Raw genomic sequence first — 13,375 nt, 5'->3', positions numbered from 1 at the left:
GCCCACACTGTTTCGAAGGAACAGTATTTCTAGTTTATTTATGGAATTGCTAAGACTTTATTGAAAATGTAAGACATTTTGTTGAATACATTTTTGAAGTATTATTATTTTTTATATTTCAAAAACTGGAACAAACAGGGGCCAAAAAGGGATATTTACACACAACCCATAAAAATAGGTCTGACAGCAAATGTGGTCCCGACCGAGTGGTCTAAATGGTTTGTGGCTCCGATGGGGAGAGAAGAGCTGAGAGCTGAGACAGTGAATTCATGTGCAGACAGGCAGCCTCTCACCTTCTTGCGGTGAGCAGCCTTGCCTGGGCGGACAGACTCCCTGTAGAGATGGCACTGGCTCTGTTTCATCTGCTCCACACAGCTGTCTATCAGACCAGCTGAAAGACACACAGACACAGAGGAGTGATGGGATCAGACCACCTAACACAGTTTCTTTGTGACATTATTGTCGAAACCTTTGTCAAAAAAAAAAAAAAAAGTAACTTTGTAAGCTTGTAGATATAGAACCTTTTATTTCATTTTTCATTAATACAAGAACAATGGCTTCCGTTTCAGCATGCTAACTTTCCAGGAAAAAAAAAAATCTGTTTTTGAAATGAATGAAGAACATGTTGCTTCATGGTACCAGAACAGCGCAACTAGCAGCCAATCATAGGAACTTTCAGTTCCGTGTTTGTTGTCTCCACCAGCCGAAGGCATGGGGGAGAGTATGTTTTCCCCTTCGTCCGTCCGTGTGTCCGTGCGTGCGTGCGTCCGTCCGTGTGTCCTCGCAGTTTGTGTGCACCTAATCTCAGTCGCCGTTGGCCCGGTCGCTGCCAAAGTGAGCACACACATTCCCTGGATGCCAATCTAGAACCTCTGCCCTAAATTTTTTAAATGGGCCTTTACTAGCGCCACCTAGTGGCCGATGTTCGCAAAACACATTTCTTACAGATTTTGTCCAAAAGCAGTATCTCAACAGTCATGTGATCGACACGGATCGGTCCGATTTTGCATATTCCATCCTGATTGGCTAAGATTGGCTTCCAAAGTTTGTAGGATTGAGCCTTTTTGAACAAAATGCCTCAAATTCCAAACGCAAAGTGCAATTATCATGAAATCGCGTGCACACGTTCCCACTAGGTCGAGGAAGAAATGCCACTTCAAATTTTTTAAATCAGCCTCATGGTGGCGCTATAACAGGCCGATTTGTGGTTTTAACTATAACTCCACCGATCAGTTTCAAACTTTGTAAGCGCACTCCCTAGAGGCCAAGGATAAACCTTTGCCCTGCATTTTTCACATCAGCCTTTTATAGTGCCACCTTTGGGCCGACTTATGTAAAACACATTTTTGGATATTACTCCTTCAGATTTTCTCCAAAAATAACACAAATCAGTACACAGTATCTCTATAGTCATGTGATCAAGTCTGATCCGTCTGATATTTCAAATTCCATCCTGATTGGCTAATATTATCTTCCAAAGTTTGCAGGATTACTCTGTTTTTGAACAAAATGCCTCAAATCATCAACGCAGCTTGCAATTACCGTGAAATTTGCCACACATATTCCCACTATGTCAAGGAACAAATGCTACCCTTTTCACATTGGCCTGTTATAGCGCCACCAGCAGGTAGACTTTAGCTAAATAAATTTTTTGGAACACAATGCTTCAAATCATGCATGCAGCGTCCGATTGCCATGAAAGGTCTAAGGTGAAGAACATATGCCACCCTTTTTACATTGGCCTATTATACAGTAGCACCACCAGGACGCACGGCCTGGTGGAGACCTGTGCTCGGAAGAGCACTGCTTCTAGTTTCATTTTAAATCCGGACAACTGGCCCCCTGGGCCAGACTAGAGCTTACCCTTGGCAGCGTGGTTCTGAGCAGGGCCAGACTAGAGCTTACCCTTGGCAGCGTGGTTCTGAGCAGGGCCAGACTAGAGCTTACCCTTGGCAGCGTGGTTCTGAGCAGGGCCAGACTAGAGCTTACCCTTGGCAGCGTGGTTCTGAGCAGGGCCAGACTAGAGCTTACCCTTGGCAGCGTGGTTCTGAGCAGGGCCAGACTAGAGCTTACCCTTGGCAGCGTGGTTCTGAGCAGGGCCAGACTAGAGCTTACCCCTGGCAGCGTGGTTCTGAGCAGGGCCAGACTAGAGCTTACCCTTGGCAGCTTGGTTCTGAGCAGGGCCAGACTAGAGCTTACCCTTGGCAGCGTGGTTCTGAGCAGGGCCAGACTAGAGCTTACCCCTGGCAGCGTGGTTCTGAGCAGGGCCAGACTAGAGCTTACCCCTGGCAGCGTGGTTCTGAGCAGGGCGGCTGCAGGCAAGCACAGCCATCAGAGCCCTGGCTGTCAGCCTCTTCAGAGGATCCTGAGATGATCTCCTCTCAAAACTCTGCCATTCACACCCAGGAAGGAAGTCATTATACGCGCGCGCGCGCACACACGCACGCACGCACACGCACACACACACACACACACACACACACACACACACACACACACACGCACACACGCACACACACACGCACACACGCATAATGATTCCATTACGTCAGTGGTTCTCAAACCTTTTGGGCTTCAGTACCCCCTTTTCCTGATTGCTGAATACAAGTACCCCCGTTAAAACAAGATTTTGATTAAAAGATAAGTACAGTTTTTATGTCAATAATTGAAAATAACCGTAAGTATTTCTTTTCTGTTCAGTAACCGTTGTGCTAGTCAAAATTCTTACTTCATTTGGTCTAAACTCTAAAGCTTTACGGAGCCGCAGCCATTTTCACATTTCCCATTTTCTCTCAAGTAACCCCATAGTCCACTTGCCAGAATCTAAACCCTGGCATATTGAGTACACCAAGGTTTTATGTTAGAAATGTTGAGTATGGGTCCCCAGCATGTAGAAACTGCCGGATGCTAACTTGCATATCCCTCTAAGGCCCGCATTAAGAAATACTTGAAATAAAAAATTGAAAAAAATCAGATGGTGTTGTAGGAGTCCTATTCAGAGGAAAATGTAATGTTTTTTTTCAAAAAAATGTTTTTGTAAGATTTTATAGCCATAAATCAAAAATCATAAATCATGCTCTAATTTACATATGGGGGATATTTTTCACAATAATAACATATGTACATGTTCTAGACATTCTAATGATCACCAAAACAAATAGTACAGGCATTTTACTTATGTTTTTGTGAGGTATAGCTTCCATGAAAAAGTGAGATGTTGTTCGTCAAAACTCTGGAATTTCAGCGGGTGTGGCGGGTGTGAATGTCAGCCCCTGTGGGGGGTATTTATATGCAAATATTGTGGCCAATGGCATTGTAATACTAAACAATAGAATCCAATGGTGGTGTTTAGGTGGTAGGGGGAGCTAAAATAAAATGATTTAAACCTTTTTTTGGATAAAATACAAACGTTGTAATATTACAACCGTGGGCCTTAGAGGGTTAAGTTGAGCAATTTTCATAATTCGCATAATTCGATTTATTTAGCATAATCCCCCATAATAATGGATAATGTCAAAAACTGATTGGCCGATTTGAACAATATTGGAGTGGTTTTGGGGGTTATTGAGGATGCTGAATCCATTTCTGACATTTTCTAAATTAGAAATGGCCGTTTTAAACTGGACATGGCCATATACCAACTGGAAAATCAACAAAAAAGTATCAAAATCACCCCACTTTAAGTTGGTATAAGGCCATTTCCGGTTTAAAACGGCCATTTTGAATTTAGAAAATGGATTCAGCATCCTCAATAACCCCCAAAACCACTCTAATATTGTTCAAATCGGCCAATCAGTTTTTGACATATTATCCATTATTATGGGGGATTATGCTAAATAAATCGAATTATGCAAATTATGAAAATTGCTCAACATATGCAAGTTAGCATCCGGTAGTTTCTACATGCTGGGGACCCATACTCAACATTTCTAACATAAAACATTGGTGTACTCAACATGTCCGGGTTCACAATGGGGCTCTATGGGCTGGCAAGTAGACTAGTAGTAGTACCTCTGCGTACCACTAGGGGTACACGTACCCCCATTTGAGAAACACTGCATTACGTTATATCTTCAAGGCTTATTTGTGTAATTTTGCCCCTCATGCAAAAGCTGAACTGCCCTTATAAATCCATATTTAAACTTAGGGAACAGCCACACCATGTTTATGATGTTCTGTGTGGAGTAGTGGTTCTCAAACATTTTCATGTTATTCAAAATTATTAAAAATCTCCCACACATTTTCTTGATTTTTCAATTATTTTTCAATAATAAAAAAATAAAAGAAACTATAAAATAAAGCTAAAGCGGTTATAGTGATTTTGATGCAAAATTAATCGATTTAGCTTGGGAACCCCAACAAGGGCCCCTGGGGGTCCCAAGTCCCCTCACTTTGAGAACCAATGGTTTAGAGCAGTGGTTCTCAAACTTTTCAGGCGACCACCCAAATAATCATATTTTAACTGGGGACCCCCCCACCCTGACGAGCACTAAGAGTTGAGGCATTACATTTTGTATAACACGGTTCCATTGTGAAAATAGCAGATCTACATGCTCACAACGCCTCGCATTGTGAGGCGTTGTGAGCATGTAGATCTGCTATTTTCACAATTTCAGCCTCTAAAATTTGACAATTTGACCAATGCTTACTTTGTCATTTTAGAGGTATTAAAAAGTCCTTAAATTGTCACTTTAGAAAAGTGCATAGCATATACCCTCTAGTCTATACACTTAACTTTATCTTCGTTTATTTACTGTTTACAGTGTTTCACATTAAGTTAATCATCTGGGGACCCCCCAAAATAATTTGGGGACCCCCGACCCACGAGTTGAGAACCACTGGTTTAGAGTATGTTACCTGCAGTAGCAGTTCACACAGGTGGCCTGCAGGGGGCCCGTTCAGGATGTCAGACAAGGGAGTTACGGGTTCAGAGGTCACAATGTGTCTCTTGGTCTCTTTGAAGAAAAGCACACAGAGGAACTGCAGCGCCACCGTGTGGAGGTGAGGTTCCGCGTGTCTCTCGCTCACACACACAGATAAGGTTCCTGCATAACACACACACACGCACACGCACACACACACACACACACACACACACACACACACACACAGAGGAAATAAATGGAGCAGAGTTTTCTTATCTTGAATGAGATTTCCCCCTGGGAAACAAAACAGCAAATCCCTCATGTGCTTCTGTTATGGACAGGTTACAGGTCATATAGGGTTGGCCGGGCGAGGAAGGGGGTGTGGATAATCCTCCTCTTGTCGCCTGCATTTAGCCTTGTGCCTTGGGGAGTGTCAGAGAGATGCCATGGCGTGCGGCCTAAAACACCTCTGCTGTGGGAGAAGCCACTGAGGAGATGAGAAGTCACAGCACTCTCCATAAACCCGCGGGTGAGTAACCTCCCCAGTTGTTACATTATTTGGTTTCTTTGGGACCACTGTTACTTTAGAGCAAGGGATCCAGGATCCCTTGGGGGTCCTCAGAGTTTCTACAGGGGGTCCTCCAAATCTTTGTGTGATAGAAACCTTTTTTTCTCCTTTTTTTATATGAACTACTTGAACCCTAGCGTCCATATTCTGAGAACTTTAGCCAAAAATAGCAGATCTACAAGCTCACAAAGAGCACTGTGAAAGGTCAAGTTTTAGTATTTTTTTTTTTTTAAGTATTGACGGTTCAAGTGGTTAAATATCTGAAAACACAAATTGACATGAATCCAAAATACACTGATGATTGTGCTGTCAAACAATGAAACTATATGGATTCTCTGAAAAGGTTGTGGGGGTCCCTGCTTCATCTCTCTCTCAACTAAGGGGTCCTTGGCCTGAAAACATTAAAGACCCCTGCTTTAGAGCAGTGGTTCTCGAACCTTTCAGGCCGCGTGACCCCCAAAATAATCATATTTTAACTGGGGACCCCATACCCTGACAAGCACTTGGAATTGTAGGAGTTGAGGCATTACATTTAGTTTGACTCGGTTCCACAGATAAAACATTTTCAAAAAGTCAAACTACAATGTACGTTGGTTTATTTACTGTTGAATGAGAAAACAATGTCAAGCTAATCATCTGGGGACCCCCAAGAAATAATGGGAACCACTGCTTCACAGCACCTGTTGTAAATGCACCATGGCCAACGAGGCATACGAGACAAAGCTGGCCTTGGTTTCGGGGGGTCTCCACTCTAACAGAACATGAATTCTAAGAGGGAACACACGTATAATTTGTTTTTGTATAATAATTGTTTGTGTTGGCTCAGGAGGTAGGAATCTGAAGGTTCCAGACTTTATCCCCTGCTCATCCTGGCTGCGTGCCGAAGTGTCCTTGAGCAAGTCCTTAATTGCTCCCGATGAGCAGGTTGGTGCCTTGCATGATTTCTTTCACCATCGGTTTGCGTGAATGTGTGCGTGAAGTATAGTTCTTTGAAGGGTTGGAAAGACTAGAAAGGAGCTATATGAATGCAGTCCACATAGCATTTAAAATAAACAAATCCTCACTGCCCAATCACACCCAGAGGAAGATGAGAAAGATGAGGAGATGTAGCATAAGGTCTGAGGAAGAGCCTTCCGGCTCGAAACCAATGAAAGAAAAATACCCACGATGGGAGCAGCATTCTGGTGTGTAGATGTTATAGTTTTTTTAAGGGGCCAAGCCCGAAGGGCCTCGATCCCTGTAATTGTAATTGGTAGTTTTATTATTATTACGGTGTTTTAGGCAGTTCTGGCTCAATCGTGCAGTCAGTTTGTACGAAGCTTGGCAGTATGGTAGAGGGCTATGCCAAATGGCGAAGATACAAAACTCACAACCATTGGCCAAAGGGTGGCGCTGTAGCAATCCATTGAAAATGCTAACTTTGAACAGGTATAGCTCATGTTTGACCTACTACAGCCATAACACTTTTATACACATATGCGTCTCCTTATGCTGAACAACTTTGTCACTTACCAATACCTAAAATCCCAGCTGATAAAAAGTTAGTATGTTTTTATGAGCCAATGAATATTTGTTTTTCTGTGTTTTGTTATTTTCCGGCCAATCACAGTGCATCTTTTATTTGGCCAATCACAACACAAATTTTTTTGGAGGCCAATCACAGCGCGTCTTTAGTTTTCTTTTCGGCCAATCACACTACGTTTATTATTTGGCCAATCACAGGACATCCGTTTGTTTTTTTCAGGCGAATCACAGACTCCCTCTTTCCCAGAGGCACTTGCTTTGGCAATGTAAACGTTTGCTTCCTCATGTCAATAAAGCTCCTTTTAATTGAACTGATGTGCCTGCTCTGTGATTGGCCAGTAGTCAAATTGGCATGGCAGCGTGCTTTCCGCACTTCCTCACTTATGCACAATACTTTTTTACAGGTCGCGCCAATGAACTGCAGCGGCGAAAAGAAAAAAGTGATCCAGGCACTCAGAAGTTAGAAAGGGAGGAACAACCTTTATTTCATTATTCTAAAAAGCCGACATGTTTCGACCAGAAGCTGGTCATCATCAGGGCATACTGAGTACATCAGTATGCCCATCAGTATGCCCTGATGATGCCCTGATGATGACATCATCAGGGCATACTGAGTACATCAGTATGCCCTGATGATGACCAGCTTCTGGTCGAAACAGGTCGGCTTTTTAGAATAATGAAATAAAGGTTGTTCCTCCCTTTTTAACTTCTGAGTGCCTGGATCACTTTTTTCTTTTTGATGAATTGATCCCGTCGATCCAAGAGCACCACATTGACTTGTTTTTACTATTCGTATTCTCCGAAGAGCACCTGGTTTTCTCTCTCTCTCTCTGAACTGCAGCGGCGGTTGAGGTATCTATCTAGCTTTTTATATCTGTGAATCACAACGTGTCTTTTGTTTGTTTTTGGCCAATCCCAATGCATCTTTTTTTTTAGGCCAATCACAGCGCGTGTTTCGTTTGTTTTTTGCGGCCCCCGGATATTGAAAAGCCCGGACCTGTCGTTTCATATGCGGCCGGCTTCCGACTCAGACTCTGAATCAGAGAAGAACGTTTCCCATGAGGTACAACCTCCTGAGCCATAGCCGCTCCAGGCTAGGGAAAGTACTACGGCAACAGCTATGGGCTAAGGTGAAGTCTGAAGACGTGAGTCTTCAGATTACGACGGTAGATAGGGAGGGAGTCTGCCGTTCTAATTGCAATAGGGAGCTCATTCCACAGTTTGGAAGCCAGAAGGGAGGAGAGTCTGCTACGTGTTTTAGCGAAGGTTTTAGCGAAGGTTCTGCCAGCTTCCCCGAGTTGGTGAGCGGGAGGGATACAACCTCTCAGGCTTTGAAGATACGGCGGTGCCATACCTTTGCTTGCTTTGTAGGCCAACATCAGTGTTTTGTATTCTGTGTACTTTGTCATGTTCCCTCATTAACTCTGACATGCGTGTACACACACACACACACACACACACACACACACACACACACACACACACACACACACACACACACACACACACACACACACACACACACACACACACACACACACACACACACACACACACACACACACACACACACACACAACAAAAGGTGGAGTATCTGTGCACCTGCAAACGCCTGCCAGCGCCTTCCCAGCGCAGAGGAGACAGATGGGTACGCCGCCGAGCAGTCCCTCTTCACCAGGGTAGCCAGGAGCGTAAACACGTCTGCCCAACACATCCACACCGCAGCCTGGGCCTCCGCATCTTGAGGGAAGAGAGAGAGAGAGAGAGAGAGAGAGAGAGAGAGAGAGAGAGAGAGAAAAGGTGAGTCACAAACAATCTCACATGAAAAAGGGAGACAGAGAGAGATGCACAGGGGAAAAAAAACACCCACGCAGATGTAAAATATCCCACTAGAATATGCCTTTGTGTCAGAATGACAGAAATCTAGTTGCGAACATCTAGTTCAGTATTGTACTTGCAGCAAGAAATGCAAAAATAATGTCGAAAATAATTCACAGTAACCACTTTAAACCTGGCATCATTTGATTTGATTTGATTTTGGTAAAAGAAATACGAGTAACAGAATATTATCTTTGTTGGGTGGAAACCTCAAAACATTTCAGGATTCAAATCCAAAAATAGCGAAAGCACAAAACCTTGCTTGCAGATCTGCTACTTTAGATGCTTTTGTGGGACGTTGTAGCATGAAACTGTAGTATGATCAAGCATAGACAGACATCAATTTATCATACCATACATATCGATATTGATGGTGGATATTTTGTTGGTGGTGCCAAGGAAGGCGTATTGCACACTACGTGATCCTCATCATTTCATCGTTATTTCTCCCTAGCTTCGATCAAAGAGTCTATACAGAGTTTACTTTTTAGTTTATTCTATCTAAATTCATTTGGCATTACGGATTTACCCAAGTGGCTGGTATCCATTGTGAGGACTGTCACCCCATTGGCCAGCAGCGGCTTCAGGAACTCCAGCTGACCAATGAACTCCTGAGTCACCGTCACACATGACTGTAGCAACTTGGAGAAGCTGGATACATACTGAAGTAGGGTAAAAACCTATGGTAGACACATGTACACAAAACAAACGATGTCAGGTACACTTGCAGCACTCCACACATTAAATAAATGCGCACATTTGCAAGTATGTGTTAAGGCTAATGTCCACAGCCAGAAGCAACCAGGCCCGACCGAGCACTGACACCATGCACACTACATTATCAACCCTGTGGCATTTGCCGGCAGTGACTAATGATAGCATAACATTTGAGTGTGTGAGAGAGTGAGTGAGTGAGTGAGTGAGTGAGTGAGTGAGTGAGTGAGTGAGTGAGTGAGTGAGTGAGTGAGTGAGTGAGTGAGTGAGTGATAGTGAGTGAGTGAGTGAGTGAGTGAGTGAGTGATAGTGAGTGAGTGAGTGAGTGAGTGAGTGAGTGAGTGAGTGAGTGAGTGATAGAGAGTGAGTGAGTGAGTGAGTGAGTGAGTGATAGAGAGTGAGTGAGTGATAGAGAGTGAGTGAGTGATAGAGAGTGAGTGAGTGAGTGAGTGATAGAGAGTGAGTGAGTGATAGAGAGTGAGTGAGTGAGTGAGTGAGTGAGTGAGTGAGTGAGTGATAGAGAGTGAGTGAGTGAGTGAGTGAGTGAGTGAGTGAGTGAGTGAGTGAGTGATAGAGAGTGAGTGAGTGATAGAGAGTGAGTGAGTGATAGAGAGTGAGTGAGTGAGTGAGTGATAGAGAGTGAGTGAGTGAGTGAGTGAGTGAGTGAGTGAGTGAGTGTGCGTGCATGCGTGGCTGGCCTAGTACGTGCGTGCGTGTGCGTGTGTGTGGTGAGGGGGGCAGATTGTCCTCACCTGAATTTTGATGTCCTCCTTTTCTCCGGCTGAGGAGTTTGGATTCTTCAGCTCAGACAGACCTTTCTCTATGGGGCCTGCATCCACCAGACTGAGGAACAGAAACACAGTGGTTGTCGGGCGGAATCCTTGTGTGTACAAAAAAAGGTTACTTTTCTGGAAATGGAACGACATTTTTCAGAAATAGTGAAAATAGCGGATCTACAAGCTCGACTATTTTCACTACTTTTAGTTGACAGTGACACTCTTGCACGACGAAGTAGGACATTAACTGAAAAACATATTGAAATATGGAGATGGATTCTGCCCAACATCAGGTGTGGTTTCTAGTCCAGGGGTCTTCAACGTTTTCACTTTGACATCGTCCATGACTTAATGTACACTCCCTGGGTTATAAAGTCATCCAAGGGGAGTCAAGTCACATTATGATAGATTAGAAACCGGCAAGTTGTTAAGTGTAACAATACATTTTAAACACGATAAGATACGCATCACGATACATCGTTTACAATACGATACATGGAAGATATTGTTGGTTCATTCATGGCGATACCATACGTTTCGATTCAATGATTTAAAATCGATATAGTATCTATTTAGCAAAGAAATTAAATCTGTGAGAAACCTGTCAATAGTTCATGTTTTTAAGGGAAAAAATCTATTATTATGGATATAAATAAGTAAACGCTGTGATTCTCTAGCAAATACAGGGACATTATATTTCAACACATATGGACAAACCCACACCTTGACATGAACACAGAGATTACACACATTTATCACTAGACCAAGAGTAGCTATATGGAATGGAAAAGTAATTAAACCCATCCTTTTCATTTTCCTTCTTGAAATTGCTAAAACTACTTACCGGTAGTTTCCATACAATCAATTATTTCCACTGCAAAATGATTCGATACTGATTATCTGCATTGTAAAACGATACAGATACGATACCAAGCCAAAGCGGTACGATATTTTGCTTTTGCATATCGTTATAGTATACCATTGCAAATTCAAATAGATTTCGATTCAGTTACTATATCGTTACACCCCTATTGTTTGCATGTTTGAATATGCGACAACATCTGAAATATATAATAGCAATGGGTTAACACTTCCTGAAACTTGAAGATGCTTCAGAAAACACAGGCAGTGGTGCAAAAACTCAAAAACAGGCACAATTTGTTGTTTTGTTTTAACAATTAGTTCACATTTACAAGCTTGGGCTAATATGCTATTCAGTTATGGTTGAAGTAAAGTTAAATGTAATTTACGGGGCGACCGCTGGCCTACTGGTCCAGGCGCATACCACATAGGCATTGCCACATAGGCATGGATACCTGATGGTGTCGCTGGTTCGATTCCCGATCCGGACGACCTTTGCTGAATGGCTCTCCCCATCTCTCCCCCCATTTCCTGTCAGTCTACTGTCCTATCAAATAAAGGCATAAAAGCCCCCCAAAAAAATCTTTAAAAAAAAAAACACAAATAAGTATCCCCACTTACAAATATAATAAAATGCCCCCGTGATTTTTCTCAGGGGGGAAAAAATTGGCTGCAGACTGGCCTGTGTGTGGACTGAGCATGTGGGTCCTGACCTGGCCAGTGAGTGGAGGAGCTGACTGTGCCGGACTGCATCCAGGGTGAAGTCTGGCAGGACGAGCATCAAATTACCCAGCAGGCCACAGTGGGCTGCGAGGAGGTCGGGGGTTACCACGACGACAGGCTCCGCCGCCGAGCGCTCAGCCTGCCGGGAATCCTGGGAGATCACAGAGTCGCTGGTGTCCGTGTCACTCTGACCTGAAAAACGAGACAGAACAATTACAGGACAGTTAACCCTTTCCAAGCCACGGGGAGCCCCTTAATGTTAAAACCGTACTATATCGAACTTCCTAGGGGGGGAGGGGCAGCCAATCGTCTTTTCCCGTGCTTTCCCGTATTCACCGAAATAAATGATTTTCATCCGAAAATCGGCGATCGTCTAACCTTCCCTAGTCACCACTTGTGCATCGATAGCTCATGGCTGGGCTGAGATGAAGCAGAAGTGATGTCATTGGCCTTTCCTTTTTCAAGGCACATTACCCTATTCGGTTACTGTCTGTACCCTGGTGCTTCTACAGCAGCCATGCTAGGGGCTATGCTAGCGAAGATTTTCAGTTCTGCTCTTGAGTCACACATGGATTATTTGCGGGGACATTTACGTGAACGGATCGCGCACGCGAAACGCACGGGGAGATCGATGATCGGCCAAAACACCCATTCTATCCCAACGGAGATCGAGAAAATCACGGTGAGTTACTGACCTGGGGGGAAAAAAAAAGAAAAAACAACGGCGCTGTTCAAGATGGAGGGGCTGCGGGCTCATGTTTATAAACATAATATTATGTCTCGATCACAATACAATAATAGAAATTTCACGGCTAATCTACCAACCCCCATTCTATTTCGGCTTAGAAAGTGTTAATAATGAAGCCTTCAGCAGTGTTTTCACCCGCTGTGAAGGAAGGCTCCATGATGCCATGACCCCAGGATGAAAAACATCACACACACACACATTCCAACTTTATACTTTATTGTAGGTCTCATCACAGCAGAGAGACTTGTCTCTCCCTTGGCGAGCTTCCCCCATCCGCCCCAAACACCCATGTCCGACACACATTTATACATAGCCAGGAGATGTACAGAAAGGTAACAACATATGGGCACTCCTTAAATGGTCTCTATTCTATAGTCTCACACACACACACACACACACACACACACACACACACACACACACACACACACACACAGTCGGCATAATTTTGCCACCACAACACACACCCAAAAGACACCAGTGAACAATGTTTCTGTTTGAAATGAGGGAAACGGCGCTGGGAAAAGGGCTGTAGTTTATAATAATCTCTCGGTGACAAAATGGAAATGTCATTGGGCCTTGGAGCTAGACAGAAGCTCAAAGTTTAGAGAAAAAATAAATAAAAAGGGTAAACAAAGTCAAGGTTTATGAGGTTTGAGGTATTTGATTATTATGACTACAAAGCATGCATGCATGCACTGCACGCACACAAAAACAC

General features: G+C 43.6%; 1 protein-coding gene across 1 annotated transcript in view; it reads right to left on the bottom strand.

The window, feature by feature from the left end:
* The window catches only part of rttn (rotatin), a gene marked incomplete at both ends in the record, with an annotated part of 115,968 nt that overhangs the window by 35,938 nt on the left and 66,655 nt on the right, over window positions 1–13,375 (bottom strand). Inside the window, 8 exons of the mRNA XM_080751722.1 lie at window positions 294–391; window positions 2,284–2,389; window positions 4,858–5,045; window positions 8,560–8,697; window positions 9,365–9,515; window positions 10,302–10,392; window positions 11,576–11,728; window positions 11,900–12,101. Coding sequence (XP_080607848.1) covers window positions 294–391; window positions 2,284–2,389; window positions 4,858–5,045; window positions 8,560–8,697; window positions 9,365–9,515; window positions 10,302–10,392; window positions 11,576–11,728; window positions 11,900–12,101 — 1,127 coding nt within the window. The remainder of the gene's footprint in view (window positions 1–293; window positions 392–2,283; window positions 2,390–4,857; window positions 5,046–8,559; window positions 8,698–9,364; window positions 9,516–10,301; window positions 10,393–11,575; window positions 11,729–11,899; window positions 12,102–13,375) is intronic.

The sequence above is a fragment of the Nannobrachium achirus genome (genome assembly GCF_963921795.1).
Source record: "Nannobrachium achirus genome assembly, chromosome: 21".
NCBI lineage: Eukaryota > Metazoa > Chordata > Actinopteri > Myctophiformes > Myctophidae > Nannobrachium > Nannobrachium achirus.
This window is presented reverse-complemented; position numbering and strand designations above follow the sequence as displayed.